Source organism: Chinchilla lanigera, unplaced genomic scaffold, assembly GCF_000276665.1.
Source record: "Chinchilla lanigera isolate Chin_1 unplaced genomic scaffold, ChiLan1.0 scaffold00011, whole genome shotgun sequence".
Taxonomy (NCBI): Eukaryota; Metazoa; Chordata; class Mammalia; order Rodentia; family Chinchillidae; genus Chinchilla; species Chinchilla lanigera.
This window is the reverse complement of record NW_004955412.1, coordinates 13,624,444-13,641,923: the sequence shown is the minus strand read 5'-3', so window position 1 is coordinate 13,641,923 and position 17,480 is coordinate 13,624,444. Positions and strand designations below refer to the sequence as shown.

The window sequence follows — 17,480 nt, the reverse complement described above, 5'->3', positions numbered from 1 at the left end:
TGCACCAGAAATAGGACCCTGGCTAGCTGAAAATCAAGCCCAAAATATTATAATCCCAAAAGGACTATCACAGTGGCATCATAAAACCTAGTTACTTAAGTTTTTGTGCTAAAACCTAGTTACTAAAAATTTACCTATCTTTTTCTCTTCTTCCTGGACTTCAAGGACCACGGGATAACAACGCCAGCAGTTCTGCTTCTGGCATTGACCCTTTTCATGCTCAGAAATTCAGTTTTAACCCAAAAAAGACAGCATTTATAACTTTAATGCAGAATTCGTAGACAGAAACTTAAGTGTACAAAGTATTATCATCTGCATCATCTTATTCGACCTGCATGGTAAATAACCCTTGGGCATAGTTCGATTCTTTCCCCCACCTGACATATAGGAGATGGGCTGGGGAATTGCTCCAATTGGTGGTGAAGGCAGTCCTTCAGCCCGCTCAGGAGCCCACTGGCACTAACTAGCTCCGTGCCAGAGAACCAGCCTGGCACCAGTGAAGAGAAGGATGACGGTGATGGTGATGATAGTGGCGGCCACATACACACATTTGACTGCATGGTCCGTACTGTTGCACGTGTCTTAAATTCTCACAAGCAGTCTCTGAGGCTGATACCATTACCAGCCTCTCTTTGTGCGTCCACCCCACTTTCCGTACTCTATCCATCTGCAGAGAATCAGCCTCCTTAGCGAACAACCTAGGGGCAGCGATGTGTGCGTTGGGTGGTGCGCAGGTTGACAACGGGCAGGATGTTGCTACTGCCTCCAAGCTCTGAAAGTCTGAAGCGGGAACTACATATCAAGAAAGACTCTTCCAGATTCAGAGCGAGTTCAGACCGTGAAACTTCCGCCTCTGTCCTGTTTCTCCAGCTCGCCCCTTCTGCGTGTGCCCAGTTTTGATCTGGTTGCTCAACCACTGGTAATGATGTTTCCCACTGACCCGCCACCCTTCGACACGTACCTCTTATTATGGGTCTGCCTGGCTCCACACCTCTCTCCCGGCCGCTTCTGGGTTCCGCCTGCGTTAGCTGTGTCCGTGGCCGCCGCGTTCCCGCTGCCATGGCGACGGGGAGGGTGGCTCTGGCCCGCGGGTTTCCAGCTGCCGGACGCCGTCCCCTGCCGGCCTTGATCCCGCCCCCTGCCTTCAGACCCCGCCTCCAACCGGCCGGAGCTGGTCCCCGCCAGATCGCACCTCACCACCTGCGCACGCGGGCCCCTCCCTGTCCCCAAGGCCGGGCTTCCCGCTGGTCAGGTCCCCGCCCACGGCTTCAGCCAGTGAGGACCCGCTGCAAAACCTCGCCCCAGAAAACAAACCGGGCCAGTTTCTCTTCGCGTTTATTGATGGTAGCGACCCTGGGCAGGCAAGAGCTAAAAATCTCCCCTGCGGGAGTTTCGGGCTGCTCCGTTGTTAGTATCGGTGATTTGAAAGTCTTTGTGGCCAGTGGTTGGAGAAGGCTGCCGCTGTGCCTCAGATCCTGCCCCCGTTTGTCCGCTTAGGTCTGGGACCCCTGACTCAGCCACTGAGGAAACTGCCCCCGCCAGAAGGTGGTTGCAAAATTTCAGGATGCTTTTCTAGAGTACTTCCTCTTCAGCCCTGGAGTTTCAGGTGTGTGCAAGGGATGCCATTACATGGAGCCTGACGGTCAGCCCAGGTGCATATACGGCAAGCTGTTCATTCTGCACTTGATAGCCCGAGCGATGTTAGGGGTCAGAGACCTACCTTCTAGAACACTCCACCTAGCATCGTTTTGTGGAACTCCGTCCACACATAGCTAACCCAGCCACCACTCCAAGATAACAGTGGCAAATAAGAGGCCTAGGGGACAGAATAAGGACACAGGCAATTCCAAGTGCCCTTGAGTTCTTTAAGCGTAACATCCCTGGGCTGCCACCAAATTCCCCAAAGCAGTTGAGCCTCCGCGCAGGAGTAGTGATGAAAATAGTGGAAACTGGTGCCTGCCCTGCAAGACTCACACCAGAGTCCCATTCTTGCTGTCATAGCGTGGTGAGGCCTGGGGGAAGTAAAGCGTGGCATACTCTGTAGCATTTTCTAACTGCAGGTGTTTCACCTCGCTGGCAGAACGTGGCTGGGTACGGCTGCACACTTGAATGTCTGCATAATGTAAGTCGCTCTCTTCCGATGTGAGGTCTCGACTCCTCTTTGGGGAGACAGACTGCTGTAAAGCCTGCTCATACGTATGTCCTGTGAATCTATGGCCCTGTAAGGAATCACAGAATTAAGGAAGATTCTTGACTTGGCTTTGTTCCTCACCTCCAGTGCTGGGCCAGTTAGACTGGTGTCCCTTTGCTTTGCCCCTTTAGGGGACAGAGGAGGCCAGGCAAAACCAACCATCTGAGGGTGACTGAAATGTGTCTGTCTCAGGGTGAGAAGCTGAGGAACTGGGACCCCTTGTCTGAGTAGTCCCTAGGGAGGACAGCGAGCCAGAATACCTTTGTGCTATTCTGCGGTGGCTGTCGCTGCTGTCGCTTCGGTGTGAATCTTGCTTGGCTCCCTGCAGGGAAGAAATCCAACTTAAATCCACTCTCTCTCCTCTGTCTCTATGAAACTGCCCTCTTCTAATCTCTGTTAACCTGTTGGCATCTGATCACTCCCTCTGCCTCCATTCCCACTTCCTTCGCTTTCAGTGTTCCCATATCCAAACGCCTTTGCAGGGTGTTCAGTCCAGGCCTTTCCCATGTGGTCATAATATAATCCATCCTCCTTTTTCACCAGCCCCTAAAGATAGTTCCACAAATATAAATTGAGCCAGGTGCTGTGCCATGTAATGGAAGAATGAGTAGACTGTTTTCTCTGTCTTAGTTTACAGTCTGCTAGGGGAGACAATAAGTAAACAGACCAGTACCACAACACCATTATAAGTGCCCAGCTACACCAGTGTGCCCCTTAAAGTCAGTCAGTCTCCCCCTGCAGGAGCTGATTCCTGTACTTAAAATATCCTCCAATCCCTCTTCTGCCAACCTGTAAACTTGCATTGCTTTGACATCAGTTCTCCCATTCTCCCACTGCATGGGTGTACATCTCCTATACTAGCACTAGATAGTACTTCAGTTATTGATTGAAGTGAACGTACCTCTCATACTTGATGGTTAGCTCTTCCAGGGCTGGGACTACTGGTCCTTTCCCTTGCAACTCTCTGCCTCCTTAGGACCCCACAGAGTGGCTCACAGACATTGTAAGTGCTCAGTAATATTTGCTGGATGAATGAAAGAATGAGCGACCAACCCTGCCACCCTAAGATAATGAGAAAGATAGGCCCCACAGGTCCAGGGCTGAGATTCCCCTCAGGTGTTATCTCCCTTTATCCATTCCAAGGCTGCTCCTCTTTTCTACCTTTTTGCCCTTTCCAAAGATGTCAGCTCTATTATCCTCTTATTTGCCGTTCCCCCACCATGTCCCCTCCCCCTTAAAGTTACCTGTTTTGTTTTTGTTCTGGAAAGTTGATGGGCTGCTCCTGTGATAGGAAAAAGAGATCACCCATGTGTAAGAAGAGCTGTGGCCTCTGTCTTTTCTCCTTCATTGTTTGCTTTGTGGTCCCAACACCTGGGATGTCTTTCCCCCACCTCCTTAAAGATTCACCCTGAGCCAGGTTCAGCCCAAAAGCATTTGTCAAGGGTACCACATTTCTCCCCGATGAACAGTTCTGGAAAGTAGAGTGGTACAACTGACATAACCGAGCCCAAAATACAGTTGTAGGCAACCAGTCCCTGCATGCCAGGGAGGTAGCTGGCTTGAAGGCTATTCTGGGATTGTCTAACAAGCTAATCCCAGGAGAGGTTAGGGAAACCTGCCAAATAATAGGACACTCTTGGATCCAGAGACCCTCTTGTTGCTTCTGTGATGTTATTTTTTGGGTCTTTTTCAATCTGGGATTTTCATTCTGGAAGACATACAAGCTTCCACAACCAGGGTTAACTAGTTAGGGCACCTCAGAACCTCTCTCCCTCTCTCTCCTTTCTCTGCTTCCCTGTGCTTGTTTTTAATTAGCAGAGAAAGTGAGAGATGTTTAACCTTTAATGTCCTTTGGAGTACTTTGTCTACAGAACAGGAAACACTGCATTTGGGGAATGACTCAGCTATCCTGTCCTCAGCGTGCAGCAGACCTCTAATGTTCATTTCTGAGCCCCTGGGGTCCCGAATGGAGCCCATGTGTCTATGTGATTGTCAAGAGTTTGATGTCCAGAAAAACACTTCCAGTCTGAGGAAGTGCATAGATTAGGACTTACTCTGCGTGCTTGCTAGTACATTCCCAAATCTCCCTGGAGTGAACCCTATTTGTCTGTCTGACTTCTCCTCTTCTCAGAAAGTTTCCTTCTTTTGCTAATTAAAGTGAAAGAAAGAGACAGACTTTAACTCTTGTTGGTTGTATTACTGTAGGGAAAAAACGGAGGATTTCCTCACATTGATTTAAGAGAGGTCTGTGTTTCGGCATGAGTTTTGGTTGCTGCACAGCCGGCAGAGGTCAGAATAGTTAGTATCTACCCAAGTGCTAGAAGTGGTTCAGCAAAAAAAGATAACTTCTTTGCCCTTCGGATTCCTTCTCTGCCACTTTCACGCATGCTATGGGTTACAGCCACAGCCTTATCCTAGGAGCGAGGGAATCTTCCAATTCCTTGCCTCTTGTCAGGACTGCCTTCCCGCTTATTTCCATTTAAAGGGACAGAGAAAATATTAGTTCTAAAATAAGTGACTAGGGCGGTCCAGTTTTAGTGAACAGAGCCTGTTCCTGAGTTGGATATTGTGCAATGCCTGGACATAACCCAGAGTACTCGTGGAGTGACAGAAACTATTTTTAGATCAAAATTAAGGAAATTAAATGGACACTCCTCCAGTGGTAGTAAGAATAAAAATGGATGCAATCCTTCTAAAATGTAATTTGCAAGAAGTATAAAAAGCATTGCAAGCCAGGGTTGGTGGTGTACACCGGTAATCCTAGCACTTGGGAGGCTGAGACAGGGGGATTGCTGCAAGTTTGAGGCCAGTTTGGGCTACATAGTGAGTTCAAGACCAGCCTGGATTACATAGTGAGGCCCTGTCTCAAAAATAAAAGCACTGAACATAAATTTATATACTCTCTGATGTATCAGTTAATATCCTAAGAAATAATAATACTTATACAAATATGAATATTTATTGTAGCAGTATTTATAATATCAAAAGATAGGAAATATCCAATATTTGGTAACTGACTGAAATAATGGCACACCCACTCAATGGAAAATTATGTAAGCACTTAGAAAAGGATGTTGGAAGAACACCTAATAGCATGGAAAATTTTACTTTTCATGAAGTTATGTGTTTTGGGATAAAAATGTGCACATTTAAAAGTAATGTGACAATGTACTAAAATATTTCTGTTATCTCTGGGTACTTATGTTTATGATTGTTCCGTATTTTCTGCTTTTTTAATATTATACATTTTCAAATTTTTTAATATTGTAAATATATATAACAACAGATACTTTTGAATATTGTAGATAACAGCAAAGAAGCCGGGGGTGGTACACATGCGTAATACCAGCACTCTGAAAGTATGAGGTAGGAGAATCCTAAGTTTGAGCCCACTCTGAATAATTGAGCAACTCAGTGAGAGATCCTTTCTCAAAATTAAAAAAAGTGCTAGGATGTAGCTCAGTATGAAGGTCCTACATTTATTTTTTTTTAAGAGACCTACATTTAATCCCTAGCACTGCCAAAAAAATAAAAAAGGAAAGAAGAAAGGAAAAAAGAAAAGGAATATTTAACAATAAAAACTTCACTCGTCATAGTATCTTGAAGTGTCTGGCGGCTTATTGAGATAAAAAATAACAATTTTATCCAATCCTAATAAATATTTTAAGAGAAAAAAATAATGTTGATTAGAATGCCTAGTATAGTGTCTCTAGAATAGGTGCTTGAGTCAGTTGACCATGTCAGAGGAGCTGTGAGATTTTCAGCAAGTTTGTTTGATCTTTGTTTTGTTTTGGTTGTACTGTAAATTGAACCCAGGGGCTTCACACTGAGCTATACCCATTGCCCTTTTCATTTTTTTTTTTTTTGTTTTGAGACAGGTTCTCATTCAGTTGCCCGGGCTGGACTCAAACTTGTGATCCTCCTCCCTCAGCCTCCCAGAGTGCTGGGATTACAGATGTGTGCCACCTCACCAGTCCCTTCTGAGGAGCAGCTAGAAGACGGTTGTGATGGTGTGCATCTGTGACCTCAGCACTCTGGGAGGCTGAGGCAGGAGGATCACGAGTTTGAGCCCATGCTGGGCAACTTGGTGAGATCCTGTCTTAAAATAAAAAGTAAAAAATGGACCTGGGATAGGTCCAATCCCTGGTACCACAGAAATTAATAAAGGATAAGACCCCATATTCAAAGAAGTGTTGGGAAACTTAAATGAGATTGTAAAATGCCTGGCACATAGAAAGCTCTCAAATGCTGCAATTATTATTATCTGGGGGAGAAGAGAAGGGAAAAAAGGGAAAGCAGAGAGAATCGATGCCAATTCACTCTTCTAGCCCTGCCCTGGCCACTCTACAAACAACTGGCATCGCGGTATTTTCTGTGGGCCCCAGCAAGGAAGTAAGCATAGAAGGAGGTGCTACTCGGGCGTTTGAACCAGGAGGTGCCCGGCACAGGAAGGTGGCAGGGGGAGGCACTGAATCTGATTCTTGGGGCCTCCGTATCCACCAATAGAGCCTGTGCCCTCCGCCCTACGTCCTACTCACCAACTTGCCCCACAGCAGAGCCGGTTTCCCATGGCGCTCCGTGTCCCAGGGAGCCCAGCTGTTTTTCGACATAAAGAGCCTAGCGCATTTCCTGCTTCTCGGTTTAGCTTTCCTTTTCAGCTCCCAGGGATCTCTGTCAGTGTCAGATTTCAACCTAACAGGTTGGACTTTGGAAGGCACCTGCTGGAATGATTCCCAGCTGACTGTTCCTAGCCAAAAGGCAGAACCACATGCCTGGGCTCCAGGTGACAGAGAGCTATCTCACTCACCTTTGGGAGCTGAAGCTTCTTTTGATGAAGCCATGAACTTTGAGCTTCAAACCTCAATTTAAAAAGAAACCTGAGACAGAAAAGAGCTCCGGGTTTCCTCAGGAAAAGTTTCTCGGCTACATCACACTGTCTTTGAAATATATCGTCCACGGTGTAGTAAAGAAATCTTCCCTTACGTTTGCCAAGCACTACCCAGGTTTGGGTTTCGCTCTGCAGGTAATTAGTACTAGTGTGATCTCTGTCCAGAATCTGAGTTCAAGTCCGAGAGTCTCATAAAACCTGAAATGTGTAGAAATGGATTCCTTTTACATTCTCCCGTACATTTGGAATTAATGTGGGCAAATAGCTGAAACTTTTAGTGCCTAGGTTTCTAGGACTGTAAAGTGAAAGAACAGAATTTATTATCTCATTCCCCTTCTTGAATAAAACCAGGTGATTCTACAGTTAGAATTGGCCTCAGCGCTTCCTGATCACTCACTTCCGCGTTCTTTGCTCAGCTCTACGAAATCTCATCCCTCCGCTCTGCTTTTTCTTCCAAGTTAGACTCCTTTCACACCCACCAGCAGCTAGCAGGCAGCGGAACAAATTCCCTTGTAGAAAAAAATGGGCTCCAGCAGAATCTGTGAAACCCACACCCCTTATTTTCTTTTTTTGTTTTTTTTTGTTTTTTTGTTTTTTTCCGGTACCGGGAATCGAACTCACGACCTCGTGCTTGCCAGGCAGGCGCTGTGCCGCTGAGCTAAATCCCCAGCCCCCACACCCCTTATTTTCCATGCTGTCACCTCCTCTTCGATGTCTTCCTCAAATGCCCGTACTCCACAGAGTACCCTGGGCTCTGAACTAACCTATGAAAACTTGGGATAAGAATGACAGTCATATATTATTATTATGAAGATCAAATAAAGTACATGTAATAAAGCTCTGGTCCAGGGCCTGACAAGTGGAAAGCTCTCAGTAAATCTTAATTCTCAGCTAATTATCAGATGATAAAGCACCTTATTTTATTATCTTATACCCCAATCATTGCTCATGCTTCTCCTCCTGTACCTTTTTGTACTTGCCCTTAACTGTGTCCTTTTCATCTTTTTGCTTGCTCCTTCCCCACAGCTCAACAGCCATTCATAATTTCCTGTTACCTGTAGGATAGAGTTCAAACTTCTCAGCCTGCCACTCAGAGCCCTCCAGAATCTGGTCTCTTTCCAGTCACTTCGGTAATTTACAGAAAATCACCCAAGAGATTTTTAGATGATGAGAAGCTCCACAGAAAATAATAGTGCATTTGCAGTAGAAAACCTGATATGCCTTAGGTAGTATTAATAGAAATGTAGAGTGGTAAGTAAGGGGACTGATTATTCTACTGAAATCTGTACTAGTCAGTCAATGCCTGGAATAATCATTTAAGGTCTATATGCTGAATTTCTGTACTAGTTAATCAATGCCTAAAATAATCATTTAAGGTCTCCAGGCTGAATTTCCGGTTACTTTGTCAAATGCTGGTGTTCAAAAGAAAGTTATCTGTAATAAGGGGTGCAGAAAGCATGGTAGAACGTGGCTGAAAGACCTAGGCAGAACTTGTCTGGGAAAAGGAAAATTTAGAAGAACAGAATGGGTATCTTTAAATATCTGAAGCTCTCTCAAGTGGAAGATGGATTATATTTGTTTTCTGAACATAAGCAAAATCAAAGTGCTGAAGTTACTGAAATGCAGATTTTGGCTCAACAGAAAGAAGACTCTATAAACTATGTCCAAAAAGAAAAAGGAGTAGGCTACTTGATGAAGTTCTAAATTCTCTGTCATTCGAAAAAATCTCAAAAAAAGTTGATTGATAACCTTAAAAGAATTTGCATGGTGTGGGGATTTGGATTAAATCAGAGGCTTCCAAATTTTCTCTTGTTTAGGAACCCTTTCTTTTAGAAAAGTTTAGGAACTGACTTGTAGTTCGGCGGTAGAGGGCATGCATAGCATGTGTCAGACCCTGGGTTCAATCTCCAATCCAGAAATGAATAAATAAGAGTGAGCAAAACAGATCAGTGTGAAGCTGTTGTAGTTGAAGTCTTAGTAAAATTCTTGTTTTTTACTTTTTAAAAAATCAACTAGATGTTAAGATCTATATATGATTGTACATATTATATATGAGTATATAACAAGATTCTATATGAGTATATAATAGGACTATCATTTTTGTAATGTATATTTACAACATATAGCCCCATATTATATTACCTGGGGCTTGCTAAATATTTGTTGAATGAATGAACCATCGAGTATAGTCAATGTTATTTTTTGAATTGTGTTTCTATTTTTAATAGAAATTAATCCTTTAACTAATAATCAAATTCCTTAGATGAGGAACCTTACCCTGGGAGTCCACAAATCCCTAAGACGGGCATGAATGGATTTCAAAAATTATGTGAAACTATTTAAGTAGTATTTTAAAATTTGGGAGTATGTGTTTTTTTCTGGTAAGAAGATCTACAGCTTTTGCCAGATTTTCAAAATTAAGATATAATCACCTTAATGAAAGAATTTCAGGTGTCCATCACACCCTAGAAAAAAATCTATACATACAGTGTGGAAAAAAGCAAGTTTTCTGGACACTCCCCAAATCACACGTGTGCATGACCTCGATTGTTAAAACTTATATAGGGGGACAGACACCCAGGCTGTCCTAAGTACACCATCTCCCTAGCATCAAGACTACTTGCAAGGCAGGATTGTCTGGCAGTTACCGTCACAATAAGAACCTGCGATCCCTGCACTTTGTCTTGGATTAGATGAGGTGATACAGCCATTCCTCTCTTTGGGATGTTCCAAAATCAGACAAATGTTTTCTCAACAGGGTTACCCAAGTGCAGAGGATGGGGAGGCTATGGTAACGTGATAATGATGGAAGCTTCAGTATCCACGCCTCCATATATGCACCCTCAATCCCTCAGAGTCAGACACCATTTTAATGGGCAGACCTTAGTGTGGCAAAACAAAGCATTCACTCCAGGGCTTTAGGCCGCTCTCTCCAGCCAAAAAACATTTTCCCAACCCCTATCCAAAAAGGACCAGACAGTCTGGAGACCCTTGTTTTTGTGTCTCTAATCACCAGCTCAGACAGAGCCCTCTGGGCTGTTTGGATGGCATATCCCTTTTCCCTCCCAGGATCATTCTCTCTTTTGTTGTATTGTGAGAAAATTATGGCTAGGAATTTGATCTGGAGCCAGTGTCAGCTTCCGGGTATGATCTCAGCATCCAAGTGTGACGTTGGGCACACATTACAGGAGCTTTTTGTCTCGCTGGCTTTGACCTCCTCCTCCCCACCCATCCCATCTTCTAGGCCACAGAACAGCGAGCAGCACAAACACGGCCCTGAGATTTGGGTTTATTCAGCTCCACCCAGAACTAAACCAAAGGCTATAACATGTCCCCAGGGACCAAACCATACATTGCGGACCTTGAGCATTCCCATCCCCCCAAGGATGCTGCTACCTCCGGGGTGGTGGGCAACTGCTCGAATCACGGAGGGAGGCAGAAAAGGGTTTGCTGCGTACTGGGTGTTTGGCAGTCAGGGCTCGACTCTGGCTGCCTCCTCCTCCTCCTCTTCCTCTGGGTCGGGAGGCGCAGGGAGCAGGGAGATGTAGACCTCATTGACTTCTGTGTCCAAATGTCGGCCACCCCGAGGGGCCTCCAAGTTAAGGATGCCATCATGGGAAAGAGCAGCTCGAACCCTCCAGGGGTCCACGTCAGCAGGCAGGACATAGGTGCGGCAGAACTCTCGGGACACGAAGCCATGGCGGTCCAGGCGCTGGGGGTGCCGGGCCGACACCTCCAGCAGGTTGTCCACAGTCCTCACAGTCACTTCATCAGGGGTAAAGTGGCTCACATCCAGAAATGCCTGGAACTTGCCCTCACTGAGCCTAAGCTCCGATGCCCCTGCCCTGCTGCCCTCCCCAGCTCGGGCAACCCGAGGACGCACGTAGTAGCCATGGTAGAGGGTGGGGGTCAGGATCTCTTCTGGCAGGAGGCCTGGGGGACAGAGAGAGAGAAGGCAAGAGGCAGGGTGAGGGAGGACGAGGAGGACACAGGCATGAAGTGAGAGATCAGGAGATGCAGGAATGGAAGAGCAGGAGGGGAGCTGGAGGGAACGAAGAGGCACACCTAGGCGGCGGGGGCTGGCGGCAAAGCGTTGCAGGCCCCAAGTCTGTCCTGAGGCCAGGAGGAAGGGGAGACAGCCCTGCTGGAGAGCTGAGAAGGATGTCTGGGGTGGGAGATGGCTCGCCCCGGGAGTTCAGTTAAGCCCCAAGTGGGGCTGGGGCCAGTAACGTTGGGAAGCCTGCCCAGAATTTCAGGAGGTTGGGGTGGGAGGCACGGGGGTGGCATCCGGCCCATACCTTCTCCAAAGCGCTGCTCACCCAGGCGGCTGGGGTTGGCAAATTCGTACTCGGCGGTGGCCGGGTGGGCATGTGGCACGGAACGGCCAGACATGGCTGCAGTCACTCTGGTCCGAGGCACAGCCCCAGCAGGAGCAGCGCGACCCCTCCAGCTGCCCAGAGAGCTAGGGAGCAGTGAGAGGCGGGGGCGGGGTCGACACCACCCAAAATAGTGCGGGGCCTCCGACGGGGGAGGGCAGGAGCAGGGGCCCTGACTGCGGCGACAAGGGTGTGACCAGGGCTGCCCAGACCCCCTACTCCCCTCCCCCACACAGGCTTCAGCTGTCGCGGAGGGGCCGTGAGGACGGACAGCTGGGGGTCCTGGCCCTGCAGCGAGCTGGGGAGGAAGTTGATGCTGCGCCAGAGGCAGAGAGACCTAACTGAGATTTTCCCCATAGTTTGCACGTTTCCACATCACCTTTTGTCCTCAGCTGCAGGCGCTGCATCCCACTTCACAAAGCACTCGAGACTTAACATTATGCTAGTCACATAGCATGAAAGATGCAAGAAAAATTTCTGCCCCTTTCAGGGGCAGTCTCTGTGCTCAGATTAATGTCAAGGTCTTCTCGTGCACCGGGTCAACCCGGGGCACCACTCACATGCCTGGTACTGACTGACATGTTGGCTGTCCCTGTGCTCCTTCAGAGACCCACAAAGAGTTAATGTCCCCAGGGCCCAGCCTAGGAAGATTCCAGTCCCTGCCCAGGCCCAAGATAGTTGCTGGCCCAATTCCCCTGGCATGCTAGACTGGGGGGAGGAGGAGGGGCACAGCCCTGCCTGCTTGGGATTCCTGACTCAGTCCCAGGTCCAGAGAACGGGGTGGGGGAGGGGGCCCAGGGTGTGGATGGAAAGCTAGTGCAACAGGACCATGACAAGTCTCTGGCCAGCTCAGACGTGTTTGTGTTTCTCTTTTCTTAGCTCAGTGAGTACTGGGTATGTGTCACCCTGCCAAATCCCCAATCACAAGTCTCCATGAACCGGCCGTGAGCGAGTATAATAAAACCCCTGACATCACCATTCCAGAAGCTTCACAAGACTGCATATATAAGGGCCTGGCTGTAGCAGCAGCTGAAGGAGCTGACCCGCCAGCCGATCCCCTACATCCACCTAGACACCATGGACATCGCTATCCACCACCCCTGGATCCGCCGCCCCTTCTTTCCTTTTCACTCCCCCAGCCGCCTCTTTGACCAGTTCTTCGGGGAGCACCTGTTGGAGTCTGACCTTTTTCCAACTTCCACTTCCCTGAGCCCTTTCTACCTTCGGCCGCCTTCCTTCCTGCGGATGCCCAGCTGGGCTGACACTGGACTCTCAGAGGTGAGTCTCCGCTCTGCCAGGACAGGAACATCCTTCCTGGGACATCCTAGACGCTTCTCCACCGCTTTTAACTCCTTTTCTTCCCTACCTAAGCCATGGTAGGTGTGTATGTACCCAGAAGTGAAAAAAGTAAGGTTGCTAGTACTGCTCTCCCTAGAACCTTTGTATTTGATACTCCTCTGTATCCTATTTATTAACTGTTCTCACACACAGTGAAGATCATTCTCTGTCTCCTAACCTTTAAGCAGGTTGCCCTTTCTAATTTGGTTTACAATGATCTGCAGGAAAAGAGCCCCCTTCAAACTTCTTTACTCACCTCTTCTGAGACCGCAAACTCCTGGTAGATGAGGTATTTCATCATTTCAAGTTTCAGAGCACAGAGAGACCCATGTCACCTTGAGCTCTTCATCCCCACTGGGTGGAGCTGGAGACAAAAGCCCAGTATTGTCCTCCCTTCTGTTCCCTCTTTATGATTTTCTGGATTCATCAGGGCTGTAACAGGGCACTGGCCTCTGTCCCAGCCTTATGAGGAAAGAACGTGGGTCCAGTCTTAGGAGCCCCTTATCTTGTCCTAAGAGGGTGGGAGGGGGTGAACAGGTAACACTGACAGAAGCTGTCACAGATAACACTCTGGTTTAAAAATATTCATGTGTGAGTAAACAGGAGCTGAGTGGGCAAGGGCTTTGGAAGGACAAGCAGCACTAGCAGAACATTCCAGATTGAATGGGTGGGAAACCTGGCAGAGAACTGAGCAAGTAAAAGAGGCCTTTGTCTCACAGACAAATGACAAAGCTGGGCATTGGGGTCAGAGAGACCGCGGAAGCCATGCCCACATCCATCTGGTTCCCTGGGGGAGGTCTGTCTTCTTCCAGTGCCTCTAGATAAGTTTGGGCCTGATAACCAAGAGGAACACCTGGGATACCATGGTGGTTGGTGACAGACCTCACCCAAGGAGCGTGTTTATTTGAAGAGATTTTCATCAGACAAGGAAAAAATAGTTACCTGGGGAGAAAACAATTCTGCAGAACGATGAGCTTGCATCAGTGCACTCACATTCCTACCACTTTGCCTCCTCCTCCCCTCCCCTTGCTATTTCTAGATGCGCATGGAAAAGGACAGGTTCTCTGTCAACCTGGATGTGAAGCATTTCTCCCCAGAGGAGCTCAAGGTGAAGGTGCTGGGAGATGTGATCGAGGTGCACGGCAAGCATGAGGAGCGCCAGGTATGTAGCTTTTTTCCTGCTCATTTATGGAGTCCATAGGTTAGGGACTGCTGCCCACCTACAGCCAGGCAGTATTCCAATCTCAAAACAGATACAGGGCCGGATCAGGGGTTATAAGTCAACGTCTAGACAGCTAAATTAGGAATAAATCTGTTGTTCTCATTGTTGCTGTTTTTGCCCAGAAAATTGGCCATAGTTGTCTGTTTTGATTACCTTGGATAGGGTGGATGAGATATTCATTCTTCATTTAAGCAGTGTTTTTTAACCTTGGATGCATTAAGCTCATGAAAATATTCAAAAATCCAAATGCCCAGGCATATCTACACCAATTAAATCAGAATTTTAAGGGTATTTCTCAAGATAGCAGCATTTCTTTTTTGAGACAGGGTCTCACCATGTAGTTTAGGCTGGCCTTGAACTCACTATGTAGCCCAGGCTGGCTTCAAACTCATGGTGAACCTCCTGCCTCAGCCTCCGAAGTGCTGGGATTACAGATGTATGCCACCATACCCGCCTCAACAACAGCATTTTAAAAAGCTAGGCTGAAGCAGGAGGATGGCCACAAGTTCGAGGCCAGCCTGGGCTACATACTGAGTTCGAGACTAGTTTGAACTACACAGCTAGACCCTGTCTTGAAATAAAACAAAACTAAGCTGAACTAAACTGAATGAATAAATATTTTAAAACTTTAAAGTATAAAAAAATAAAAAGCTTCCTTGCTGGGTGTGGTGGCACTAGAGTTTGTAATTTTTCTTTTAGATGTTCGGGATTCCACTTTTTCTTGTTAACCCATCTTGATGGAAACCTACTTATTTTGGTGACATTTCAGAGCTGTACTCAGCTCCTGATTTCTTTTTTTTGTTTTTCTTCCGGTACTAGTAATCAAACTCACGACCTTGCGCTTTCCAGGCAGGCACTTTGCCGCTGAGCTAAATCCCCAGCCCCTGAGTTCCTGATTTCTTACAGCCCATGAGAACATCAGTTAATTGAGGACTTGATTGAATAGATGCTTGGAATTCAGCAGGCGTAAGGGTTGGGTTCAACAATTCTGGGGAATTCTGATAAATGGAAGTTTCTTATGACTTTCTGAAAAGGCTTTTTAAATTGTGTCCTAGTTAATGGTAACTCAGAACCTGTATGTAACTAGTACAACTTAATGTCCTCAGGCTCTTTCAGTTTTGCTCCTGTGTTCTAAAACTGGGTAACAGTTTCCCCTATTGGTCTGGAACATTCAGAGACATTTCTAAAGAGGCAGGACAGTTTCTAAGCTTCCTCAGAGATTCAGTTCCTAAGTGTTTCCAAATCCTGTATGTTCAGCCCATATTCATCTAAAGCAAGTCTTTGAGAAATACCCCTAAATATAACTATGCCTCAGAGGTTGAAGTACTGTGAAGTTTTGGGTTGTTTCAGATTCTTGGCCTCTCATCATTAGGAGTGACTACTTATGCAACTTTATCCTAGTCTCAAACCTGAAATAAAAAGCTATTTAGTTTTCTCCTCATGTTGTCATGGCATTTGGTATCATCTAAGAAGAGTGAATGTCTTGAGTTCCAGGCACATGGTATATCCTGTTCTTGTTTCTCCGCTTCTTTCTTCATTCTCTTAGGATGAACACGGTTTCATCTCCAGGGAGTTCCACAGGAAATACCGGATCCCAGCTGATGTGGACCCTCTCACCATTACTTCCTCCCTGTCGTCTGATGGGGTCCTGACTGTGAATGGACCAAGGAAACAGGTCTCTGTCCCTGAGCGCACCATTCCCATCACTCGTGAGGAGAAGCCTGCTGTCACCGCAGCCCCCAAGAAGTAGATGCCCTTTCTCTAATTGCATTTTTTAAAACAAGAAAGTTTCCCCACCAGTGAATAAAAATGTGACTAGTGCTGAAGCTTATTAATGCTAAGGGCAGGCCCAAATTATTAAGCTAATAAAATATCATTCAGCAACAGATAACTTTGGTGTTTGGATTTTTGGTATGCTTTCAAACAAATACATAGATCCATTTAACCATCACACTATAATTTGGGGGAACTCCAGAGATTTTAGAGTCAATATGACTGGCTCCACCATTTATATTCATGATATAAATTTAGGCCAGTTGCATAATTTTTCTGGTCTTCAGGCCTTCTGAAGTACTGATTTGTACAGAATTATGAGTACATTAAGAAGAAAGCATAGGTGAAGAAGAGCCCTGGTAGAGTTCAAGGCATACAAATCCCTCTCTCCTCTCTCTTTGATTTTAGCTCTCTGTTTCAATAAATGGAACAAATCTAAATTAACTCTGGGTGCCACCATATAAAATGCATTAGTATGTCTTTGAAATTAATTATATCACCCAGGAAGACATGGCGACCCCAGTGTTACTCAATATTTTCCCAATGACAAGCCTTGTATCAAATGAATTCACAAGAGTAAACAAGACTTGAGTGATTATCACCAAAGGAGCCCCTCAGGTATAGCACAAATGACCCAGCAAATACCTACTAAACTAAGACTGGGAAATACTCAATTCAGTGACTTACCACAAAAAAGCTAAGTGTTAAAATTACAATTAATATCTGTGACTGTGTTATTTAAGTTAAAGAAATAATACTCTACAAAAACAAAACCAAAGTTAACCCCTCCCTCTCATTTTTGTTGGTTTAGACAAAACGTCTGATTTACTTGATGGAAAATAGCCCTTCCATGGGTGTATCTAGCACAAATGTTTGACACACTTCTTAGTTTTTCTTTATCAACTCCAAGCATACTTCTAATTTCTTACAAGAACTGGCCTTATGGTGAAGTCAGATTTTTTTGCTCCCACAAAGCCTACAGTTTGGAGACTGTTTCAGTTACTCATCTCATTGCTGAGACAAAATGCCTGATGCCCAAAGTTAAACGGGGAAAGGTTTATTTTGGCTCAAAGTGTGTAGAGGTTTCAGTTCCTAGTTGGCTGGCTTCAAGGCAGGGTGGCATGGCAGCGGGGCATCTCAGAGGAGAAACAGTTCATGGCGGGAGAAGACAGTAAAGGCAAGCAAGCAACAAGAGACAAGAGCAGTGCTCTTTTTCTCTGTATATTTTATCCAGGCTTATGGCGAGTAGCACTCATACCCTTAGTCCTATTATGGCATCCTTAATCTTAGCATCATACACCCTAGATCTAGCCACCTCTGAAAAACCCCCTCTTTGACTGCAAGAGGCCCTGGGGAGACATTTAGATGCAAGCCATAACACTGGCTATGCTTTTGAAATATTCTAAAAATAGTTGACTAAATTTTTCATGATGCAGGGTTGTGGGGCTAGGAAATATCAGTTGAAAGTCTGTAAACTTTCAAGGCTTTTTTCTTTAGAAAAAAACTCTCTAACAATCTGAAATGCTATGATCTAGCCAGAAGTTACTTTTTTTCAACCTTCTACCCAATTGTGTGATTGTGTAGCAGACAATATTGGTTACCAAATCAATAACTATTCACCCCCTCAGTCTTGCAAACAGTACCCCAGACTGGCTTAGACATGTACCGTCTTCTTCCCAGTAAGGCGCTTTA

General features: G+C 46.1%; 4 protein-coding genes across 9 annotated transcripts in view; 1 reads left to right on the top strand and 3 right to left on the bottom strand.

Annotated features, from left to right (window-relative positions):
* Nucleotides 1–1,231, bottom strand: part of Dixdc1 (DIX domain containing 1) — a 73,234-nt gene extending 72,003 nt beyond the window's left edge. For 4 of the 5 annotated variants that reach the window (XM_005378089.1, XM_013511056.1, XM_013511058.1 and 1 more), the window contains exon 1: nt 962–1,231. In XM_005378089.1, coding sequence (XP_005378146.1) covers nt 962–1,061 — 100 coding nt within the window. In that variant the 5' untranslated portion in view covers nt 1,062–1,231. The remainder of the gene's footprint in view (nt 1–961) is intronic. The other variant, XM_013511059.1, reaches the window with a different exon arrangement.
* An 88-nt stretch (nt 1,232–1,319) lies between these two features.
* On the bottom strand, nt 1,320–6,836 carry LOC102023886 (chromosome unknown open reading frame, human C11orf52). Of its 2 annotated transcripts, XM_005378097.2 has the most exons (4): nt 6,730–6,836; nt 3,436–3,473; nt 2,452–2,513; nt 1,320–2,219 (listed from the first exon to the last, which is right to left on the bottom strand). In XM_005378097.2, exons 1-4 carry the CDS (start codon nt 6,759–6,761, stop codon nt 1,971–1,973), a joined length of 381 nt encoding a protein of 126 aa, XP_005378154.1. In that variant the 5' UTR covers nt 6,762–6,836; the 3' UTR covers nt 1,320–1,970. The 2 variants fall into 2 exon arrangements, with proteins under 2 accessions (XP_005378154.1, XP_005378155.1); XM_005378098.2 differs by lacking the exons at nt 3,436–3,473; nt 6,730–6,836 and adding an exon at nt 3,093–3,114.
* A 3,512-nt stretch (nt 6,837–10,348) lies between these two features.
* Nucleotides 10,349–13,826, bottom strand: Hspb2 (heat shock 27kDa protein 2). The gene is made up of 3 exons (XM_005378099.1): nt 13,050–13,826; nt 11,378–11,541; nt 10,349–11,012 (listed from the first exon to the last, which is right to left on the bottom strand). The coding sequence occupies exons 2-3, from the start codon at nt 11,469–11,471 to the stop codon at nt 10,552–10,554; spliced, it is 555 nt and encodes a 184-aa protein (XP_005378156.1). The 5' UTR covers nt 11,472–11,541; nt 13,050–13,826; the 3' UTR covers nt 10,349–10,551.
* Cryab (crystallin, alpha B) lies at nt 12,429–15,906 on the top strand. Its single transcript, XM_005378100.2, has 3 exons — nt 12,429–12,733; nt 13,833–13,955; nt 15,562–15,906. The coding sequence occupies exons 1-3, from the start codon at nt 12,533–12,535 to the stop codon at nt 15,763–15,765; spliced, it is 528 nt and encodes a 175-aa protein (XP_005378157.1). The 5' UTR covers nt 12,429–12,532; the 3' UTR covers nt 15,766–15,906.
* The last annotated feature ends 1,574 nt before the right edge of the window (nt 15,907–17,480 follow it).

Coding starts and splice junctions, on each gene's coding strand:
- Cryab (XM_005378100.2), top strand. CDS start 12,533: ATGGACATCGCTATCCACCACCCCTGGATCCGCCGCCCCTTCTTTCCT. Junction 12,734..13,832: donor CTGACACTGGACTCTCAGAG/GTGAGTCTCCGC, acceptor TGCTATTTCTAG/ATGCGCATGGAAAAGGACAG. Junction 13,956..15,561: donor GCAAGCATGAGGAGCGCCAG/GTATGTAGCTTT, acceptor TCATTCTCTTAG/GATGAACACGGTTTCATCTC.
- LOC102023886 (XM_005378097.2), bottom strand. CDS start 6,761: ATGGGAAACCGGCTCTGCTGTGGGGCAAGTTG. Junction 3,474..6,729: donor CTCTGCTGTGGGGCAAGTTG/GTGAGTAGGACG, acceptor TTCCTATCACAG/GAGCAGCCCATCAACTTTCC. Junction 2,514..3,435: donor CCAGAACAAAAACAAAACAG/GTAACTTTAAGG, acceptor TCTTCCCTGCAG/GGAGCCAAGCAAGATTCACA.
- Hspb2 (XM_005378099.1), bottom strand. CDS start 11,471: ATGTCTGGCCGTTCCGTGCCACATGCCCACCCGGCCACCGCCGAGTAC. Junction 11,013..11,377: donor TGAGCAGCGCTTTGGAGAAG/GTATGGGCCGGA, acceptor TCTGTCCCCCAG/GCCTCCTGCCAGAAGAGATC.